This window comes from Silene latifolia, chromosome 2 (genome assembly GCF_048544455.1).
Source record: "Silene latifolia isolate original U9 population chromosome 2, ASM4854445v1, whole genome shotgun sequence".
NCBI classification, from domain to species: domain Eukaryota; kingdom Viridiplantae; phylum Streptophyta; class Magnoliopsida; order Caryophyllales; family Caryophyllaceae; genus Silene; species Silene latifolia.
Window position 1 is genome coordinate 152,974,376 of NC_133527.1, and position 24,355 is coordinate 152,998,730.

Below are 24,355 nucleotides of genomic sequence, written 5' to 3' on the forward strand. Positions count from 1 at the left end.
GGTTTAATTCATATCCCATTCACTCAACTCTTAGCATTTGAGCAACCGTTTTCAAGCATAATTTCTATCCAAAATGAGTCTTTTATGTTTTACTTCAAATTGGTACCAAGAGCCTAGGTTATAACACAATTCCATTGTTGTGTTAGTCTTGGGAAAAAGCCTTTCTTTGTGAGTTCATTATACCCTAACTACTTTAAAAACACAAAAACCAATCATGAGTGAAGAAAGGCTCACCGGAATTGAGGGCCAAATGACACAACTTTCTGAAAAATGTGACTTGTTACTAGATGCTTTCAACACCATAATGGCTAATATTCCAACACCAACAAGGTATGGGATACCACCTAGATGCAGGGGTTGAGGTCGTGGCCACATGGGGAGAGGACGAGTTTAAGGTGGCTGTGATGAAGAAGCTTTTTCAGATTCGGAGGACTCCATGGCCGAGGCATTTCAAGGAGAGCCCAACAAAGACTTAAAGGTAGAGATTCCTGATTTTCATGGTAGCTTAAACCCCGAGGATTTGTTAGATTGGTTTAGGACCATTGAAAGAGTCTTTGAGTTTAAAGGTTATTCCGATAGCAAAGCTTTTAAAGTTGCAATATTGAAACTCAAAGGCTATGCTTCCCTTTGGTACGAGAAATTAAAAAATCAGAGAAGAATGGAGGGTAAGGAACCTATTAAGTCTTGGTTAAAACTGAAAAAGAAGCTTAATGAGAAGTTTATACCTAAAGAGTACACCCAAGACATTTTCATTAACCTCATACAACTTAAACAAGACCAACAACCACTTGAGTCATATCTTAGAGACTTTAAACAACTTACTTTGCAATGCGAACTCAATAAAAAGCCCGAACAAAAGATTGTTAGGTTTGTTGAAGGTTTAGATGCTAAGATTGCTCATAGGGTTCGAATGCAACAAGTATGGTCCTTTGATAAAGCCGTCAACTTGGCTTTAAGGGTTGAGAAATTGGGCAAGGGGAAGGCCAACACCACTAAACCACTCGCCAAAACAGCCCCATACAAACCCCCAACCGGTGTCAAAATTAATGAACCCACATCTCAAAACAAACCCTCCATACTTGATAAAGGAAAAGCACCCAAGACCACACAAAAAAACACCACACCTCTAAAACAATGTTACCAATGCCAAGGTTATGGTCACTTTGATAAAGGATGCCCAACCAAGAGAGCCCTTAGTAGCTTTGAAGTGGTTCATTGGGGTGATGATAAGGTCCTTGTGTGTGATGAGGATGAGGAAGGGACGGACCATGAGGAGGCTGATGTGGTCATGCCGGATGCGGGTCTTAGCTTGGTTACTTGGAGAGTGATGCATACCCAACCCCAACCCTTGGAAATGGACCAAAGACAACAAATTTTTAGGTCTAGGTGCACCATTAAGGGAAGAGTTTGCAATATTATCATTGATGAGGGGAGTTATACCAATGTGTCTTCTAGTACTCTCATTGAGAAGCTATCATTACCTACACAAGACCATCCTAATCTTTATAAATTGAGGTGGCTTAACAAAGGGGCTGAAGTTAGAGTGGATAAGCAATGCCTAGTGTCCTTCTCTATTGGTAGAAACTATTCGGATGAGGCTCTTTGTGATGTTCTACCTATGGATGCTTTCCATCTTCTTTTTGGTAGACCTTGGGAGTTTGATAGGGATTCAGTACACCATGGGAGAGACAACACTTACACCTTCAAGTTTGGCTCAAGAAAGGTCATTCTAACACCACTTCTACCCATTCTTAAGCACACTACACCACCATCTATACTTGAGCCTTCAAGAGAGGTATTGTTGATCAATGAGGCCGAGATGCTCCAAGAGTTAAAGGGTGATAAAGATGTCTATGCTCTTGTTGCAAAAGATGTGTCTTTTGGGCAGAATATTTCACTACCTAAAGTGGTCCAAGAGCTTCTCTAATCCTATGAAGATGTGTTCCCAAATGAGCTTCCAAGTGGCTTGCCCCCTCTTAGGGGCATCAAGCATCAAATTGATTTCATTCTGGGTGCTACATTGCCAAACAAGGCTGTCTATAGAAGTGATCCTAAAGCTACTCAAGAACTATAATAACAAATTGGAGAGCTTGTGAGCAAAGGCTTTGTGAGGGAGTCCCTTAGTCCGTGTGCTGTCCCGACATCTTAGTGCCAAAGAAAGATGGGTCTTGTAGGATGTGTACGGATAGTAGAGCCATCAACAACATTACCATCAAGTATAGGTTCCCCATATCTAGGCTTGATTAAATCTTGGATGAGCTTAGTGGAGCTTAATTGTTTTCAAAGATTGATTTAAGGCAAGGCTACCACCAAGTAAGGATCAAGGAAGGAGATGAATGGAAAACGACTTTCAAAACTAAGCATGGGTTATATGAGTGGCTTGTGATGCCCTTTGGTCTTTCTAATACACCAAGTACCTTCATGAGACTCATGACCGAGGTACTTAGACCTTACTTGGGCAGATTTGTGGTTGTTTACTTTGATGATATCTTGGTCTATAGTCCTTCCAAAGAAGAGCACCTCAAGCATTTACAAGTATTGTTTGAAACTCTTAGGGAGCACAAGTTGTATGGCAAGCTAGAGAAATGTTCTTTTATGCAAAGTGAAGTCCAATTCTTGGGTTTTATCATCTCTGCCCGGAAAATTCTAGTTGATCAAGAGAAGGTTAAAGCTATCAAAACATGGCCTACTCCAAAGAATATCACGGATGTAGGAAGCTTTCATGGGTTAGCCTCTTTTTATAGGAGGTTCATCAAAGATTTCAGCACCATTACGGCTCCCATAACCGAGTGTATAATACCCGTAATTTAATAAGTAATTTAATAGGAATAAATAATTCACATAGTTAATTAATAACATTTTTAATACTAATTGCAAGTAAGATGTTTAATTAAATAATAAAGTAAGTAAGCAAGTCGGTAACTGGACCTAATTAATGGTAAGGCATTGGGCCGTGTGATTGTATGGTATGTGTATGGGGCCGAATTATATGTATGTTATACATGATTTGTATCGGGATTTAATAATAAATAATTAAGGAATTAATGATAGTAAAAGGTAATAATAATCTTAATAATGATAGTGTAATAGTAATCATAAATTAGTAAAGGAAGTAAGTGAAAATCCTACATATGGTAAGACTAATATTGGTAATAATAATTATATTGGCAATTCCTATAAAAGTAGAATAAGGTAATAATTCTTAGTTTCCTAATTGACCTCATATACTCTCCAAATCTAGACTATAAATACCATGATAGCTGAAATATAATTCATAAAAAAAAAATAGAAGAAGAAGTTTTAAGAGACGGAAAGAGCAAATAAAGCGATAAAAGGTGACGATTTGTGAAGGAAGTATAATTGGATTCAATTGCTTTAATTAATTGGATCGCTTGAGCTGCTTAATCGGATTTGCTTGCCAGGTAGGTTAACTACTCAACTATACAATATTGGTAATTGGAGAATTGTTGGAAGATGGATTATTGTTGCAATTGTTGTCTTGAGCATATCGTCGTAATTGTTGTCTTGAACATATTTTTTTTTGCTGTTATTGAATGTTAGTAATATTATAAGCACCGTCCAAATGGACAAACCATTACATTAATCTTTCTTTTCTGTTTGTGACTTTAAAAAGACAGAGGCTGTCTTGAGCATATTGTTATCATTGTTCTCTTATAATCATATTATTATCTTGTTGGTTGGTTCTCTATTGTTGATTGGTTGTGAAAGAGATTGGCATTGAGATTGACATTTCTATTGAGATTAATTGGTCGGTCAGGCACAGGGATGTGCAAGTGCCATGGTCCTGTACGTATGATGGTCGGACAGGCATGGACGCGTGAGGAGTGGGGCCGTGGACCTGAGCAGTACATCGTATGGTGTCAATTGAATTACGTTGGTGATGACGAGTGAATGACATACAGTTGAGCCGTGTGATGTGTTGGAAAGTTGATCATGTTCTTTGATTATAACTTATTATCGTTGTTGTTAGTTATCCTACTCAACCTCACGGTTGACAGTGTATTTGTGAACACCTGTGATGAACCACAATGGGGAGCAGATCCGACAGGTAGATTAGCTGACTTGGGGAGCTTATGGGAATACGTGAGGACTTGGCCAGTCTACCTAGAAGTCTAGACCACCTATATTATTTAATCACTTTATTTATTTCCACTGCGAGTTGTATATTATGTTTCAGTTTGGTTAATTGTAATAAATACGTAATCGCTAAAGTTTTATGTAAAGTACTTTGGTTTGTTGTACTTTGTTATTCACTACCTCGGGAAACCAGGATGGTAACACTCTCATTTACTTGGGATGTCTAGCTAAAGGCCCCTGAATAAATGGGGGTGTTACAGAGTGTATGAAGAAAAGGGAGTTCAAGTGGAATGATAAGGCCGAGAGCTCCTTCCAAGCTATCAAGGGGCTGCTTTGTGAGACTCCAATTCTTTTTCTACCAAATTTTGATAAGTTGTTTGAAGTAGAGTGCGATGCTAGTGGTATTGGCATAGGGGTTGTCCTCTTGCAAGAACGCAAACCCATTGGTTACTTTAGTGAGAAATAGTAGTGCCAAGCTCAATTATTCAACCTATGATAAGGAGTTCTATGATATTGTTCGAGCCTTGACCCATTGGAGCCACTACTTAAAGCCACGACCATTTGTTCTCCATTCGGATCATGAGGCTCTCAAATACATTAATGGCCAACACAAGCTCAATCATAGGCATGCTAAATAGGTGGAGTTCCTTCAATCCTTCAAATTTCAAGCAAGTATATAGAGGGAAAGGACAATATAGTGGCTGATGCATTATCTAGGAGGTTCATTATGTTGAGTTTCATGGAGCAAAGGGTCCTTGGGTTTGAGTACATGAAAGAGATATGTAGAGGATCCGGAATTTAAAGAAGAATAGGAGCTCCAATCTGGCCGAATAGAGCTTGGGAACAAATACTTGGTTCAAAATGGGTTCTTATTCTTTGGAAACAGATTATGTGTGCCTAAGGGACCTTATAGAAGTTTATTGATAAGGGAAGTGCACTCCAATGGTCTTGTCGGACACTTTGGCATTCAAAAGACCTATGACATACTCCAAGAGCAATTCTATTGGCCTAAGATGCTTAGGATGTCCAAGATGTGATCAAGAAGTGTGCTCCTTGTCAACAATCAAAATCCTATTTCCAAATAGGCCCTTACACTCCTTTACCGGTTCCAAATCAGCCACGGGAAGACATAAGCATGTATTTCATTGTTACTTTACCAAGAAATCAAAGAGGGAAGGATTCAATCATGGTGGTTGTAGATAGGTGATGTGACTCATATTTGAGCATATTTAGTCCCCGAATTAGCCCCGTTCCTATGATTTTTAGTGCATAATTGAGTCATTTACTATCTTTAGTCTTTCGTTTTACATATTATTTGAGATTTTGATCCCTTGGTAGGAAAGGAGTAAGAACCTTGCATTTTCATGGCAAAATGGAGCTAAATTGATCGAATTCAACGACCAAGCATCAAAGGGAAGACAATGCTAGAAGGTCTATGTAGATAATAAAGTAGATTGGGCAATGGTGAAAGGATCCTTGCATCTCCAACAAGATCCTTGAGAATTGTTGAAGAAAGAAGAGAAGTGACTGCCCAGCAATCCGAGCGTCGCAGTGCCCAGGACGAGCGTCGCCCTGATACAGTCCGAGCATCCCGTGCTCAAGACGCTCGTCTTGAGGCCTTGTGATCCGAGCGCCCCGACCCCCAGTCCGCTCGGATTCCTCTCCAATGCAAACCGTCCCTCAGCCAAGCCGCTCGGGACGAGCGTATTTCTTGAAGACTATGAAAACGGATATGCGCATCTCCTTCGAGAGGAGCACTTCCTCAACTTTTATTAAGTGTCTTAATCGTCATTTAAGCCCTTAGTAACCCTAATTTATGTACCTAATCCTTAGTATAAATACCCTATTGTACTAATTGGATTATCATGTTCTTCTTATGCATTCTTAATCTCATCTGAATCTTGTAATCAACTCTTAATTTAGCATTAATACAAATCTCATTTCTTAATCTTTACTTAATTTCTCTATTGTTCATCATTTGTTTTGGGTAATTAGAAGATTATTTGGGTTTATTTGGAGGATTGACAACCTTTCATCAATCATCAAGTACTTCTATTATTCTTTGCATTATTATTTGGAATAATCTTTAGGTATAATTCTCTCTTAATCCTTTTTAATTATTTTTAATCATCTTCATTTATTCATCATGTTTTGCCTTGCTAGTATGATTGACAACCTTGTTAGCGTGTTAAACTTGATAATGAGTGAGTAGTTTCCTTAACTAGGGTTAATGGGGAATTAGGGGAAACCAATACAGGGATTGATTCATGCTTAATCTAATATGTTTTCATAATTAATTTGCTTGCTTGTTGTGATTTCAACTTATGCACATGTTATGTTTTATGAAATGCGAGCCTATGAATCCTTGCATTTTTTACCCATCACTTACCTTTTCAATGAGACTTGTAAGATATAAACCAACTCGAGTCTCATTAGACCATGCATATAGTTGGATAGGGAGGATTAAGTCGACTTGTAGGTGTTGTACAATCTAATCGATTTGGCTCTGGGACCCAAACCTTCCTAGGGATTGTAAGATATATACTAACTCGATCCCATCACAACAATAATTGCTTGCATCTAATAGAGAACATGTTTGTATGATCAAATCTCATGAATCCCCTATGAACCAATGACACCCTAGTGCTTTTAATCAATTGTTTACATCTCATTTTAATTATCTTGCTTGTTTTCATTATTTTGTTTGCATTGTTATTTAGTTTAGTTGATCTCCTACCTCAACCCAAATTGTGACACCCTTAGACACGACCATTTGCAATCGAAAATCCTACATCAATACCCGCCCCCTTGGGATCCGACCTTTACTTACCTCTTTACTAAAAGTAGAGTAGTTTGTGAAGTTATAAATATTATTTTGGTCTAGGTAACTTTTGACGACGAGTAACAAAACCGACGAACCAAAAATGGCGCCGTTGCCGGGGACGGTGTTAACTTGATTTGATTTTCTTTGATTGTTTTTTTTAGTTGTGTCTTTCTTTGCCTTGGGGAAGTAAAACTGCTCAAGGTACTTCTCATCTTTTTCTCTTAGTGCATTTTGCAAAATGGATATTATAGATTGTTTTGTTGAGGATCACTTGAGTATACCTTTCTTCAAAGACCCCATGCAAGCATTGGAAGCCTTAGAAGCAAGTGAGGCCAAAAATACGCATTGGGAATTAGAAGTAGATCTTCTTGAGGCCGCTCTAGCCAACAAGGAACTTACTCATGAGCAATCCGAATTAGTACATAACATCCTTGTGGAAGCGTATCAACCCATAGAAGAAGAACAAGCAACCGAAGATGACATCATACAAGCCAAGGAGCAAGAAGAATTTGTTATGGAATTTGAGTATGATGAGATTAGTGAGCTTGAAGAACAAGTTGAATATGCCATGAGAATGGAATGTCTAATAGAAATAGAGCAAGTTCTTAATGAATCCTCAATGGAGGAAAGTGAGGTACAAGTTCCAACTCTAAAACTCCTTCCCCCAAATTTGAAATATGCTTACCTTGATGAATCTAAGACTAAACCCGTGATTGTTAATGACAAAATTGATGAGAACCAATTGGGAAAATTGCTTGATGTGTTAAAACAACATGAAAAGGCTATAGGTTATAGTCTAGATGACCTTAAGGGGATAAGTCCCAATTTTTGCATGCATAGAATTCATCTAGAAGAAGACCATAGGCCTACCATCCAATCTCAAAGGAGATTAAACCCCCACATGTAAGAAGTTGTAAAAGCGGAAGTTATGAAATTACTTGATGCAGGAATCATATATCTTGTATCGGATTCCTTGTGGGTTAGCCCCGTTCAAGTGCTGCCTAAGAAAGGAGGTACCACAGTGGTAACAAATGATAAGAATGAGCTAATACCCACTACGAATATCACCGGTTGGCATATGTGTATTGACTATCGAAAATTGAATTCCGTAACAAGAAAGGATCATTTCCCCTACCATTCATTGAGCTTGAGAGGCTAGCCTCTAACAAGTTCTTTTGTTACCTTGACGGGTATTCGGGATTCTTCCAATCCCAATACACCCGGATGACCAACATAAGACCACCTTCACATGCCCAAATGGTATTTTTGCATATAGGAGGATGCCTTTTGGCTTATGTAATGCCCCCGCTACTTTCCAAAGATGCATGATGAGTGTCTTATCCGACTATCTAGAAACCATAATGGAAGTTTTTATGGATGATTTTAGCGTTTATGGAAAAGACTTTGACTCTTGCTTGCGTAATCTTTCTCTTGTATTGCAAAAATGTGAAGATGTTAGTCTCGTTTTAAATTGGGAAAAGTGTCACTTTATGTTCAATGAAGGTATTGTTTTGGGTCATTTAATATCGGAAAAGGGCATCGAGGTCAATAAAGCTAAGGTTGAGGTGATAGAGAAACTCCCACCTCCCGTGAATGTTAGAGGGGTGAGAAGTTTTCTCGGTCACGCGGGTTTCTATCGCCGTTTTATAAAAGATTTCTCAAAAATCGCGAACCCCTCACTCAACTCTTACTTAAAGATGCCCAATTACACTTCACGAATGAGTGTGTTGAAGCCTTTAATAGAATTAAGGAAGCACTAATCTCGGCACCGATCATTCAACCACCAAATTGGGAATTACCATTCGAGATCATGTGCGGCGCGAGTAACTACGCCGTTGGAGCGGTTCTTGGCCAACGGGTAGGAATGGCTTTGCATGCTATCTATTATATAAGAAATACTCTTAATTCCTCCCAAGTAAATTATGATACTACTGAAAAGGAACTCCTTGCCATTGTCTATGCTTTAGACAAATTCCGTTCCTATTTGCTTGGATCAAAAGTGATTGTTTTCTCGGATCACCGTGCTCTTCGACATCTCTTGATAAAGAAAGAAGCAAAACTAAGATTGTTGAGATGGATTTTGCTACTCCAAGAATTTGACTTAGAAATAAGAGATAAGAAAGGGGCCGAGAATGTGGTAGCGGATCACTTGTCGAGAATCCGATTTCATGATGAAGAGGGAGAGACACCGATCAATGACTCTTTCCCCGATGATATTTTGATGGCCATTCATTCACAACTTGAGAGGCATACTACCCCATGGTTTGTCGACTATGCCAATTATATTGTTGGAGGAGTTCTTCCTCAAAATTTGAGCTACAACCAAAGGAAGAGATTCTTATTCGAAGTGAAGAGATATTTTTGAGATGACCCCAATATTTATAAAGAGTGTAGTGATGGACTTTACCGGAGGTTCATACCCCAATGGGAGATTCATGGTATTTTGGAAGGATGTCACTCATCACCTTATGGTGGACACCATGGAGCACGAAGGACTATTGCTAAGATCCTTCAATCGGGTTTCTTTTGGCCTACTATGTTCCAAGATGTTAGGGAATTCATCCTCCATTGTGATGCTTGTAAAAAAATGGGAAATATTTCTTGGAGGAACGAGATACCGCAAAGAGGGATATTAGAAGTGAAAATCTTCGATGTTTGGGGCATCGACTACCAAGGACCGTTCGTGACATCCAAAGGGAACAAATACATCCTTGTGGCCGTAGAATATGTCTCAAAATGGGTGGAGGAAATTACCACCCCAACCGATGATGCAAGAACAGTCATTAAACTCTTCAAGAAAATAATCTTCCCAAGATTCGGAGTCCCTAGAGCAATAATAAGTGATGGAGGGACACATTTTCTTGAAAAGAAGCTCACATCCCTTTTGACCAAATATGGTGTGCAACAAAGAACCGGCTTGGGATATCATCCTCAAACAAGCGGTCAAGTTGAAGTTTCCAATAAAGAGATTAAGCAAATCTTTGAGAAGGTTGTTAACAAGACTCGTAAGGATTGGAGCATGAAGCTTGATGACGCTCTTTGGGCTTATAGGACGGCCTATAAGACTCCCATAGGAGCCTTCCCTTACAAACTTGTCTATGAGAAAGCATGCCACTTGCCAATTGAGTTAGAATAATACAAAGCTTTTTGGGAAATCAAAGCCCTCAACCTTGATCTCAAACTAAGTGGTCAAAAGAGGATGATGCAAATTCAAGAGTTGGAAGAATTTCGACTACAATCTTATGAGAATGCCAAGATCTACAAAGAGAGGACAAAGTTGCTTCATGACAAAAGAATCAAACAAAAAGCCTTGCACAAGGGAGACAAAGTCCTTCTATTCAACTCCCGATATCGACTCTTTCCCAGGAAGTTGAATTCTAGATGGTTGGATCCCTATGTGATCACCGAAGTAGGAAAATATGGAGACTTCGAGATAAGGTCGGAAGATGGGAGCAAATTTAAAGTTAGTGGCCAAAGATTGAAACTGTATTATGAAGGAGCATCCATTGGAGAGGTCGAGGTCACCTACCTCGGGCCTCCATTCCCATGAGAAGATTGTCAAAGAGAGAGTTTGGTGGAGTCCTCTCCAAACCACCACTTGTAAATATACTAACTCTTTTAACTTGTATCTTTAACTTTATTGCATTTTTATCATAAGCATGATTCTCGCCATGAGAGTAAGTGAGGGAGGGTCACTAATCATTTTTGATGAGTGAAGGATTTAGCAACTCAAGTGTGAGGAAGCACTTTCACCGAAATGAAGGAAAAGCAGGACCAACCCGAGCGACCTGCAAGGAATCCGCTCGACCTAGTAGATGATCCGAGCGTCCTGGGTGAAACACACCCGTCTTAAGAAAGCGGGGAAGCAGATATTTTGTTCTGACTGAAGATCCGAGCGTCCTCAAAGACAATCCGCTCGTCCCAGTCTGGACGGTCATCTTACCTTGCATCCGCTCGTTCTGATTGTATCATTTTTGAGGATTCCTTCCTGACAGAGAATCCGAGCGTCCTCCCTGGGATCCGCTCGTCCTGTAGCAGTAAAACGCTCGTCCCGACGAGAATCCGCTCATCTTGGCTGCTTCAATATTTGGGATCTGTCCTAGATGAAGATCCGAGCGTTCCGTGAGGAATCCGCTCGTCCCCATGGTCCACGATCCGAGCGTCTTATGCTCGAGCCGTTCGTCGCCCTGCGCCTTTTTTGTTCCATTTTCTCGTCAATTGAAACTCTTCCCCACCACACATTTCGTGCCACCTCATCCTTCCTTCCACTTTATAATATAAAACCCCCTCTCATATGACCTAAATCATATATCAAGCACTCATTTACCCCTCAAAAACAAAAACCCCCAAAATCTAGGGTTTCAAAAGTTTCAAAAGAAGATCTAAATCACAAAGAACATCTCTATATTCCAACAAGCCTAATTCTAGATCTACATTCAAGAATGAGGCCAAGAGGATCATTATTTAGAGAAAGAAGAAGACCAAGGGTAAGAGGGAGCTCATCTACTTCTCACCTTAATACTTTGAGGAGAGAACATGAAGAGATAATTGATCTTACAAAACTTGATGAGTTTTCTAACATAGAGTTTGTCAATGATGTACAAAGACTCGTTTTCCATCGTCTTCTTGGTAAGAACATTCTATCCACTAAATTTATGTGCCATAAGACTTTGAGGAAACTTGGAATCTTTCATCAAACCGAAGCTCTCTTTGAATTGTTTGGTCTTTCAAACTTATTTCACATGCATGAGCATACCCATCGATCTTTAGTTCTTGAATTTTTGAGCTTCTTGAAAATCACTACCTTGAACAAGACTATATGTGTGGAATTTAGATTGGAAAACACCACTAGAATGATGACCCTTGTTGAATTCGCTAATGTTCTTGGGCTAGATGTTTCGCCTACCCGAACATCAAAGCCAAGAAAGTATAGCATAACACCCCTTTGGAGAGCAATGACGGGTCGGGATTTCTCATACATCAAAGAATGCTTGGCTTTTCACATTCAAAATCCTATCATTAGGCTCACTTATCGATTTCTAGCCGACACTCTTCTTGCCCGTCGAGATCCCGCAATAGTGAATGAGCTTGACCTTGTATTCATGGAGTCTTACCTCGAAATTCAAGGAAGGAGCGGGTACCATTTCAATGACCCTCTTGTTCTTCTCGAGAAATGGGCAAAATTCCGGAATGGGGACGATGATGGTGTAAAACACATTGTCAATGGGGGACTTATCACAAGGCTCGCCAAGTTTTTCAACTCCAAATTCAATGAAAACAATGAGTATGTACCCCTTCCGGGTAACACAAGGATCAATGAAGAGCTAATCCTTAGGTAACACCATTGGATGACCCACGAGGGATATGAAAAGAGGATCAAATGGCTTACTAAGGGGAACACCCCCATTTACCTACCAATAGAAGGATTAACAAGAATTTCACTAAGACGAGGCCCTCTCTCTCCAATACCATCTTATCTCATCCCAACAAGTGCGAATCAAGCAAATCAAGCACCACCTCCAACACAACATCAACAACATGAACAACAAAAGATTGACAATAAAAAGATTGTGATACCACCTTACCCTTTCCAATACCAACCTTACAATCACCCGAATCCTTTCATCCTCCCCAGGGATGATTTTGTGACGGGAATCCTTCAAGATATGCATCTCCGACAATTTGAAGCCAATGTGGATAATTATTATGCCTTGTATCCACAATTTCACCAAATGGCTCGGCAAGGAATCATTAGTGAAGAGGGAATGCTCCCCTCTTGGGCTCAAATGCATATTCTTTTCCCAAATTCGGAGAAAGCTAATGAGGGAGCCCATGGTCAATGAGGTGAAGGGAGTGAAAACTCAAATGGTGGAGATATGGTGGAGCCAGATAGCGAAGAGGATGATTTTATGGATTTCCATGGAAGCGATGCATCGAGGGAAGCTTGGGATAATGATTTGGGAGGGGATGATGACGACCTTTGAAGAACACTTCATGAGCTAGATGGAGCGGGCGCGAGGCACCCATCAAGGCCAAAGTGAAGTTTCTTTTTCTTTCCCCTCATTTCTTTCTTTTTCATGACAATAATTTCATGTTTTATTTCACAATTTATTGTTCCCACCTTGTGGTGTCCTTGTAAAAGTGAAGGACTACTATCCCACCTTGACAATATTAAAGGTGCTAATTTAATTGTTCCCACATTCAAAATTCAAAATGGCAAATGTAGTTTCATGCATAGCATCCTTATGCATGAACTCCCCCAATTTTTGACATTAGAAATAGTGTCTATTTTGGTTTAGCGAAGTTTATGCATATGCATTGGGAGCTAATCTAAATTATGCTCTCCAAACATAACAAAAATCATGCATCATATAGCATAGCTTAGTTTGCATTCACTCTTGTTTATATGTCATATAGTTTGTATTTAGCTTAGAAATCATGCATTTTTATATAAATTGCATAATTTCCCATTGTATTGGCCATTGAGGACAATGCCCATACTAGTGTGGGGATGAGAAATTCTAACTTGACTTTTTAAACAAAAATGATAAAAATTGAAAATTTTTGAAAAACACAAAAACATGTCTTTTAATTTTATTAAAACAAAATCCATAAAAATTTGAAAAATTCAAAAATCCAAAAACATGTTCATTTCCTTTGTAGTGTAGTCTTGTATATATTGTTTGTATATATTGTGTTTGTTTATCCTTTGTCACATTGATCGACTACGCCACATCCGAGACATGAGGATATTGAAGACCGCATGGTATGATCTTTCCAATCTCCTTTTTCCTCTTTATGATAATGACTATGTGGCTTTATTTTGATTGATGCGGTATAAACAATGTGAATTTAGGATTGCATCTAGATTATTTGGCATACTAGTTGGTAGAAGCATATGCATTAGGTTGTATATATGTTAGTTGCATCATGGCATGTAGTTGCATGTTAGGAAAATTTTTGTGAAAGCATCTATTTGGGAAGCTTGACAAGTGTATATAAGGCCCTTGTAGATACTTTTTCTTCTTAAGACTTTGCTTGTTAGAATACTTGTAAAACGCCCTAGTCAAGAGTACCTTGTGGTGTGATAACTCCTTGGCTACCGTTTATTCCAAGGTGACCCTTGAAACCATGCAACCATCATCCACGTTCTACCACATTTTGTCATCAAAGGGAATGGGCACAAAAATTGTTCAAAATTTGAGTTCAAGAAATAAAAAGAAAAGAAAAAGTTTGCAAATTGCATCAAATGAAAAGAGGAGTAACAAAAATAGACTCCTAAAGCTTCAAATATAAGCACCCTCACTACATATGGGGTGACTTTGAAAATGTTCAAAAGAAAATACAAAAAGTTAAAAAATTGTCAAGTGCTGAAAATGCCAAATATCAAAAGAAATGACAAAAAGAAAGTGTTCTCAAAATGTCAAATACCACAAGAAATTCGGGGGAAAAACAATAACAAAAGCAAACTCCCAAATGAAACTCAAATACTATTGATCCCTTTTCCATCGTATCCACTTTTGTGCATGGTAGAGAGGGGACGACCCTTCTTCTTGTCTAGGCAAGAAGGGGAATTCCGTGATCCTCCAGTGTTTCTAATACCATAGGGAGTCTACTCTTGACAAAAGCATTTAAAGATTGAGGACAAAGGTACCCTAGCTTGACACAACTTGGAGGTGATTTATTGGTATCCTTCTAAGCTTAGTAGTTTGAAGAAACCGTATCTATGATGGAATGTGTACCCTTGAATTGCTTCCCCTTTAAATAATTTCCGCCACTTAGATAAGGAAAGTGACTATTCTTTTGTAGATGCATCCATTACTTGATCTTGTGTGCTTAAATGCTTGGATGTGTCGCCATTTTGGCAAGCCCCACCTTGCCTTGCAAGAAGGCATCCTACCTCATGGTTGTCTTGTTGTGAGTTGAAGGGGCGGAGTGAGACTCGCTAATTGTCTCACATCGGCTATATTAGTAGGTTAGTTTGAATAAGGGTCCTAATTTTTGTCACCTCTTTACTCGGGACGAGCAAAGGTTCGGTTTGGGGATATTTGATGTGACTCATATTTAAGCATATTTAGTACCCGAATTAGCCTCGTTCCTATGCTTTTTAGTGCATAATTGGGTCATTTACAATCTTTAGTTTTTCGTTTTTTCATATTCTTTGAGGTTTTGATCCCTTGGTAGGAAAGGAGTAAGAACCTTGCATTTTCATGGCAAAACGGAGCTAAATTGATCGAATTCAACGGCCAAGCATCAAAGGGAAGACAATGCTAGAAGGCCTATGTAGATAATAAAGTAGATTGGGCAATGGTGAAAGGATCCTTGCATCTCCAACAAGATCCTTGAGGATTGTTGAAGAAAGAAAAGAAGAGAAGTGACTGCCCAGCAATCCGAGCGTCGCAGTGCCCAGGACGAGCGTCGCCCTGCTACAGTCCGAGCGTCCTATGCTCAAGACGCTCGTCATTAGGCCTTGTGATCCAAGCGTCCCGACCCCCAATCCACTCATATTCCTCTCCAGTACAAACCGTCCCTCAGCCAAGCCACTCGGGACGAGCGTATTTCTTGAAGACTATGAAAACGGATATGCGCATCTCCTTTGAGAGGAGCACTTCCTCAACTTTTCTTAAGGGTCTTAATCGTCATTTAAGCCCTTAGTAACCCTAATTTATGTACCTAATCCTTAGTATAAATACCCCCATTGTACTAATTGGATTATCATGTTCTTCTTATGCATTCTTAATCTCATCTGAATCTTGTAATCAACTCTTAATTTAGCATTAATACAAATCTCATTTCTTAATCTTTACTTAATTTCTATATTGTTCATCATTTGTTTTGGGTAATTAGAAGATTATTTGGGTTTATTTGGAGGATTGACAACCTTCCATCAATCATCAAGTACTTTTATTTTTCTTTGCATTATTATTGGGAATCATCTTTAGGTATAATTCTCTCTTAATCCTTTTTAATTATTGTTAATCATCTTCATTTATTCATCATGTTTTGCCTTGTTAGTATGATTGACAACCTTGTTAGCATGTTAAACTTGATAATGAGTGAGTAGTTTCCTTAACTAGGGTTAATGGGGAATTAGGGGAAACCAATATGAGGATTGATTCATGCTTAATCTAATATGTTTTCATAATTAATTTGCTTGCTTGTTGTGATTTCAACTTATGCACATGTTATGTTTGATGAAATGCGAGCCTATGAATCCTTGCATTTTTTACCCATCACTTACCTTTTCAATGAGACTTGTAAGACATAAACCAACTCGAGTCTCATTAGACCATACATATAGTTGGATAGGGAGGATTAAGTTGACTTGTAGGTGTTGTACAATCTAATTGATTCGGCTCTGGGATCCAAACCTTCATAGGGATTGTAAGATATACACTAACTAGATCCCATCACAACAATAATCGCTTGCATCTAGTAGAGAACATGTTTGTATGATCAAATCCCATGAATCCCTTATGAACCCATGACACCCTAGTGCTTTTAATCAATTGTTTACATCTCATTTAATCATCTTGCTTGTTTTCATTATTTTGTTTGCATTGTTATTTAGTTTAGTTGATCTCCTACCTCAACCCAAATTGTGACACCCTTAGACACGACCATTTGCAATCGAAAATCCTACATCAATATCCGTCCCTTGGGATCCGACCTTTACTTACCTCTTTACTAAAAGTAGAGTAGTTTGTGAAGTTATAAATATTGTTTTGATCTAGGTAACTTTTGACGACGAGTAACAAAACCGACGAACCAATAGGTTTAGCAAGATGGCACATTTTATTGCTTGTATGAAAACTGAAGATGCAACTATTGTGGCTGAGCTCTATTTCAAAGAAGTGGTCAAGCTCCATGGTATTCCTAAGTCCATTATCTCGGATAGGAATTCAAAGTTCATGAGTCATTTTTGGAGGACCTTATGGAAGCTACCCAAGACAAGGCTCTTATTTAGTACCTCCCATCACCCTCAAACTGATGGGCAAATGGAAGTTACCAACAAGGCCTTTGGGAGGATCCTTAAATGCACGGTTGCTAAGTCATTAAAAGATTGGGACCTCAAGCTAGCTCAAGCCGAGTTTGCCTTCAACCAAGCACCCTCCACAACCACGGGCAAGTCTCCCTTTGAAGTGGTCTATAGCGTGAATCCTATGATGCCTACTGATTTGGCACCCATCAAGAGGAACACAATTGATTATGATGCTAAAAAAGAGTTGAACAAATGCTCCATGTCCATGAACAAGTCAAGAAGCAAATTGAGAAGGTTAATGAGGCTCATAAGGCCAAGTCCAAGGGTGCTAAGGGAACAAAAAGCTTTGAACCCGGAGATCATGTTTAGATACACTTGATAAACGAAAGATTTCCAGAAAAAAAGGAAGAATAAGCTCATGCCTAGAGCTGATGGTCCATTCGAAGTCCTTGAGGAGTTCGGGTCCAATGCATATAAGATAAACCTTCCCGGAGAGTATGGTATCCATGGAACTTTTAATGTTGGAGATTTAAGTCCTTATTATGAAGAGATGAAGAGGATAAGCTCGAGGATTTGAGGGCAAATCCTTTTCAATAAGGGGAGATTGAAAAGAATCAAACCGTGCAAACCCATATTTCACCCGGCTTTGGACCTCGTTCTAATTTGAGGTCTAACTCCAAAACCGTCTAAGAAGTCATGGCTCCAACCGTCCTAATTCAGTAATTCTTATCTTGGGGATTTTAGGACGTTTTTGTGTAGGATCTTTTATCTCCAAGAGTTACCATTCAGAAATTATTTGAAGAATCATTGCAAATGTACAAGGGGACCCGGTTTTGAACAATGAGCTAAATGTCGTTTTCAACCTTTCCTCTTTTGATCCAACAACGCTCAAGGGACTTTTGGGAGCTGCACAAGAGCCTTACACGGTTCCACAAGGCCTTCAAATCAGTCCATATGATAAGTAGTAAATTAGGGTCAGTTTTGTAACATCCACGAATTTTCCGTGTTGGCATTTATAATTTAATTAGCCATTTTATTATTTTATTTATATTTTTAAATCCGTTTTTATAAAATACGACTTTACATGTATAATAATATTAATATTGATAAAAATATCCGTCTTGAGTTGTAGTAAGCTTAAGGCGTATTTCTAGTGTAATATCGACCCAAAATGTCAATTTGGGCCTAAGGCAACTATGGACCTTTCTCTTATGTTCTTCCCTCCACCCATATAAATGCTTGAAAGCCTATCTTCTTCCACCTAACAACAAATTTCAGCAACACCACCACAAACACAAACACCATTTTTGCATCTTACACCTCTTCCACTAAAACACCCATAACTTGCTCAATTTTTATCCGATTCAAGTGATTTTCACATCTATCTTCTCCTCTTTCCGTCCTCCATATTTCTAGGTAAGAAAGGTCTCAACTTTCTCCATATTTCTCCTCTGATCGTGACCTTTAGGGCATGAGTACCCGTGTTAACTTCGTTTATTTGTGTGTCAAGTTGCGGATTTGGGCAACCGGAGTAGCTTTGGGTCGGAAACATGCTTATTGAAGAGCTAATGAGGTAACGGTGATGGGTTACTCGGTATTATGTCAATTTGTGTGTTTGTATGTTGTGTATTGTTCCTTGTTGATATAAATTGTTAGTCTTTACGAATTGTTCATGTGGTGTTGGTTGAAACGTTTTTATACATGTTTTCCATGTTTAATTTGAGTAAAGGTTGCAACTTTGGATTCATGGTGGAATATATTTATGAACTAGGTAGTTTAATTGGGTGAATTTCATCTTTTACATGCTTAACAATCTATCTTAAGACCGTTTCAAAATTTTTATATATGGCTTGTTGGGCGTATAAATGCTGTTTTGGGGCGTGATTTACATGTGTTTGAGTTAATTTTCTTGTGCCCAACTCAAATGTATATACATGTATGAATGTGGATCATTTGTATGGATGAATAACGTTTTAATCATGCTTAGAAACCCGTCATAAACCACCCGTGTTGGCCTGGATACCTGTCGTACCTGACCGGGACGAGCTCCAATGCCACTGAAAATACGACAGATGGAACGACATCGAAAAGTTAGGTGGTTTAGCCACTTGAATCACTCGATTCGGAGTCCGTATGAGTAAATGGCGCCCGTTTTACCGTTTCAAGTTCTATAAATATATATATCCTTTGCGTATGATGGTTGTTTATGCTTTTTATTCGTATCATGACCAAAGTTTTCCCTTGTTGACTCGTATACGCTTATGGGTGGTTCGGATTTTGGGTTGTTTACGTTTTGCCTCGTATTCCGTATTAGTTAATTCATTTGTTATCAGTTATTTATACTTTGTTCAAGTAACATGTGAATGAGAAATGAAACGTTTATTCATTACCGCTCATTATATTTTATAGATTGGGTTCACTATAATTTTTATGGGGAATTTACATACTTCCTTCTTTTGGCTTGTTATGTTTTAAATGTTGGACTTCACATGATTACATGGTTGGACTTTGCATGATTAACTTGATGGATTTCTTATGACTTCAAGTATTGGGTTTTTATGACTTGTTTTATGGGCTCATAAATGAGTCTTTGAGTTGGTCAAATTTTATCCCGTAAATTTCACATAACGTAAATTATTCATTATCACTTTTTATATTTTATTTAACCGCATGTTAAATTATGAAATGGAATATTTATTAATATAATACAAGTATGAGATATTTATTATAAATATGTACTTGTAAGAGTCATATCCTTGATAACGTCTTGTATTGTTCAGTTGTGAGAGTCTTGGTCGTATCGGATACCAGAGGTGAGCCATAGGCCCTCTAGTTACAATATGATCGTCGGGATTGATGTTCCCATCCGTACTTATGGTGATGCAGGCCATAAGTATGAATGTGACATTAATAATTATGAATGTTACAAATGGAACTGAGAATAATGACCATCTCTTCTTTCAGTGCGACTATAGCAAAGCTATACTGGATATCATTAGCACCTGGGCTCAGATTCATCTCCCTACTCGGGATCTTTTGGCTTGGAGACTGAACATGCAAGGCTCCTCTCTGCAACAGAATGTGATCAACGCTATTATCAATGCTACCATGTATCATGTATGGCGTCAACGGAATCTAAGTAAGTTTGAACAAAAATTACTTACTCCGAAAGCAGTGGCACACGATATTATTGAGGAACTCAAGACTAGAATGCGAGGAGGTAAGATCAACAAGGTTGGGGACGGAGATCGTCGCTGGCTGGAGTTGTTGATTGATAGGAAGTGAAATCGATTTGGGGATTTTGCAGAATGAAGCTGGAAATTGAGGATACGGTTTTGTTGGTAGAAGATAATTCTATTTCTTTTTGTTGTCCTTTGGGTTGATGTAAGGCTTTGGGCCGTGTTTTAGTTGGAGGCTAGTCCACTCATCTTGAGTGGGCTACCCTCTTGTATTTGGAATGGTTTTTTTACGTGATTATATATATACTTACATTTCACCAAAAAAAAAGACATTAATAATTCCGTCCCTGAGTCTTGGTCCTATCGGATACTAGGGGTGAGCCATAGGCCCTCTAGTTGCGATATGATCGTCGTCCTACCAGGAGGTTGGAGTCTAGGATGTAGTCTTGTGTGTGGTATCTTGGACATGCTTTAAAGGTAGCCTCTGAGTCGGATACTCCGTCTGCACTTTGTGTTGGTCTTACACTTGTAAGAGTCGTATTCTTGTAGAAATGCCATATTACCATCGTATGTGCTTGGCATACATTTACGCCCTACTTGTGTTGTTCTGGCAAGTACGGGTTTGACCTACTTGTGCTATTCTGGCAAGTGTGGTTTTGGGCCACTTGTGCTGTGCTGGCAAGTGAGTCTTATTTTAGTCTTTCCGCCACTTTCGTGTTGTTCTTGGGTGCGTGCTGTGCTGGCGCGCGTCGAATCGGGATGTACATCCGAGAATCTGCAGATTTAGACTAGGACCGTATCATTATCGTAGTCCTACCCGGGAAAATTATAGTCTAAGAGTAGTAAATGTCTTGCATTATTTGGATGGTTACTTTGGTCATATCTCCTTGAAATACGTGTTCGTGGCTAAGCGGTCGTGTCTGTTTCCTTGTCTTTCTTCTCCAATTATTTTATTGTTGCTTATGCCTTACTTGTTTATTCCATCATTTCTTTTATCCTTGTTGGTTTAAACACGTATGATCCCATGTTTAGTTATAAGTCGATTCACTCATAACTTATCTGATATGATTATTTGTTCATGTTCTTTGTTATGTTCGTTTTGACATAATGTGGCTGGGAGAACCCTGAGTTACTCCCCCACTGACCGTGGCTTTCATGTTTACATGAATGACAGGTTCGTGAAGATGCATTTGTGGGGTTAGACTCACCTTTTATCATTTGTCATTCGAGGGATATATTTTCCCTCGCCTTGACTATCAAGTTTGTATAATTCAATTTTATTTTCACATTCTTTGTTGGTGTTTTATGTTTTAATGAACCCGCGCTTTAAATTTTAAAAGTTTTGAAAATTTCCTAATTTTCGCTTGAATTTATAACTTATATTTTCCGTTTTATCGCGGAGGTTCACAATTTTACTCATACTTTTATCTTATATTTGAATCGATTTCGTATGCTTTAAAAGTTAAAAAGCTCATTTTATTTATTAATTAATAATTATTAGTTTTATTGTTTTAATTGCGAATAATTGTATTTTCCGAGAATTTGGTACTGTGGTTCGTCGTGTAATTTTTATAGGAGCCTAAATGAAAGAAAACGGATCAAGATGGCTGAGTTAGTACCTATGTACTGGAGTTTGGTGCAAAACGGCTTGCACTTGAAGGCCCATTATTTAAGAACATTGGATCAAGATAAGACAAGAAATGAAAGTTGGGTTGGGTAGCTAGGACCGAAAAACCAATAGGCAAGATCTTTTTTACTAAAAGAAAAGAGGAGTGTAGTGCGTATAAAAGAAGCATCCTCATTTTGTTTTGAGTGGAGTTCTGGGCAGAGAACACAGAGGACGAGAAGGAGAGAAGAGTAGGAGTAGAGTTAAATTTAGGTGTTTCTTGTGTTGTCCAAAAATCACAAAAATTATAGTTTTTACATTATTGTTCTTAGATTAGTCTAGTTTATCCTTTCAATTAGCATTTGTATGAAGATTTCCTATCTCATTCCTCTTTAATTACAAGTTGGGTAACTCATTTCTCTCCCTTTTATTTTGTCCCAAGTTATTATTTTTACTTATTTATGCAATTAGTTACTAAGTTTCAATCTTTACTACTCTTGCCATGCTTTGTGTTATAATTCGAGTAGTGGTTAGTATGTTTAGTGTTACCCATCTCATGTTTAGTCATTAGATTAATTAAAGTTTAAATCTTTATTACTTTATCGTGTTTAATTTCATGTTTAGTATAGTTTTTTTAATGTGTCTTGTTAGATTAGTAATGTTTAGTTTATTGTTATATTTGATTAGTTTAGTATAGTTTAAAGTTGAGAAAGTGAATGATGTCATTAGTAATAAATGGAGTACTAAGGCTAGGGTAAGGGCTTTTAGGATGGGAGAAATCTATGTTCTTCATTGTGAGGATACTGAGGATAAGGAAGGTCTGCTGGAGAGAAGTACTGCCAGTATTGAGGGTGCTGTTATGGTTTTTGCCAGATGGTTTCCTGATACGGTTCCACGAACTGTTAGGTTCCCATTTGCTGAAGTCTGGGTTAGGGTATGTGGATTGCCCTTTGAGTACCTAACTATGGATATGGCAGCGGTTGCGGGTAAGCTTCTTAGCCATCGTTTTTCAGTTGAGCCCTTTGAAGTAATTCCTGAGAATGATTATCTTAGGGTAAAGGTGTGTGTCAAATTTAATGAGCCTATGATGCCTGGCTTCTTTCTTGCCATGGAAGAAGGGCACCTACTTTGGGTCCAATTTAAGTATGACGAAATTTTCAAGTACTGCATAAAGTGTGGGAAAGTAGGACATAAAGGTTCTCAGTGTAGGGAAGGGATCATGACTATAGTGTCGAGTATTAATGGTATGTTAGATAGGTCGGAGGAGAGAGGATTTGTTGTCTTTCAGGCAACAAGTAACCACACGATGTTTAATATGGACTTAAGGGCAACACCCCCAACCACTAGGTTTGTTAGTTCTAGGGTTCGTCTAAGGAATGGGAGGCTTCGCAATAATGGACAAAGGGGGAGGTCTCCTGAAAGGGTTATTGATTTTGATTTAGGACTGACACCGGGGGTAGGGTGTTGCCTGGAATGAAATTTGCTGTCACTGCTCAACCTTTTGCAGGACCCGTGGTATTTCGGGTGGGTCAAGGTGAGGGACATGGGGATACGGTGAATCAGCAGAATGGAAATGAGGATGTGGACATGAATGAAGCTCCAGTGACTGGGAATCTGCAGGGGGGCCAGGGTATGGGTTTGAATGGGCATCAGGAAGGGGATGTGAAGATGGGGGGACAGGAACAAGAACAACAACCTGAGATCTTTGTGGCTGGTAATGAGACAGTTACTGCTGGGCAAGGGATGACTGGTAATGCATCTGGCCTTGGTGGATGGCTAGATGAGGGTCATAATCCAAATGTGGGTAATCTGAATGGAGAGGAAGGTGCTCTTGGGCAGGGGGAGTTATCAATTGAGCAGAGGGGACTTCTTAACCAAATTCAGCAGAATGATCCCTACCTGATATATGCGGGTCAAGGGAGTCTAAGTGGGGTATTGGATCATGATCAACGTATCCAAGAAGAGATTTTGAATAGGGTTGAGGGGGACCTGGAATGGGCCAGAATGGATGATGATAATAAGGGGGTTAACCAAACTTTTGACCCCCCTCCACAAGGCCTACCAATCATCTATCATTATCCTGATGGGACCACTGTTCAGGTGGTAAATGTTAACTCTGGACAAGCTCAACAACAACAGACACAAGAACAGCAGCAACCCCAGGTTCAGTCACCAAATCAGGACCAGATTTTGGCTCAGAAAATTGAAGCTCAGGTTGATCAGTTTATGAATGAGATTATTTTTATCAGTGACTCTGATACTGATGTTGCTGAACAGGAACCATCATCACCACTGAGCAGTATTAATTGGGATACTGACTCACAAGAATCATCTGAATTTCATAATAGCCAAGCTATTTTAATATCATCTTCTGAGGACTCAGGGGATTCCTATACTACTGCTGCTGCCACTCCCTTCTCAGGAGGGAGGGGGAAGGATCTGAGGCATCTTATTTCACCAAGTGTCATTCTCAAGAAGGAGAAGGAGCTACTGGCTGGCCCATCATGTACTCTGCCAGTGGTTGCTATGGAGGACAGGGTGTCTGAAGGGGATGCGGGTAAAAGGAAGATTGTGATTGATCTGACTAAGGAGGAGAAATTATTTGATGTGCCCGCTGTTGGAAACCTCTCAAGGTTGATTGCTGCCATACCTATTCAGAGCTCTTC

The 24,355-nt window shown here is 39.0% G+C and overlaps 1 protein-coding gene and 1 long non-coding RNA gene across 2 annotated transcripts; both read left to right on the top strand.

Annotated features, from left to right (window-relative positions):
• The first annotated feature begins 18,030 nt into the window (after positions 1-18,030).
• On the top strand, positions 18,031-20,371 carry LOC141630754 (uncharacterized). The gene is made up of 3 exons (XR_012537548.1): positions 18,031-18,320; positions 18,415-18,477; positions 19,869-20,371. It is a non-coding gene; the product is annotated as an uncharacterized LOC141630754 (long non-coding RNA).
• A 2,087-nt stretch (positions 20,372-22,458) lies between these two features.
• Positions 22,459-23,166, top strand: LOC141641474 (uncharacterized). The gene has a single exon (XM_074450132.1). It carries the CDS (start codon positions 22,459-22,461, stop codon positions 23,164-23,166), a length of 708 nt encoding a protein of 235 aa, XP_074306233.1.
• The last annotated feature ends 1,189 nt before the right edge of the window (positions 23,167-24,355 follow it).

What these genes read in the sequence shown, in the direction of transcription:
- LOC141641474 (XM_074450132.1), top strand. Translation starts at nt 22,459, where the DNA reads ATGGGAGAAATCTATGTTCTTCATTGTGAGGATACTGAGGATAAGGAA.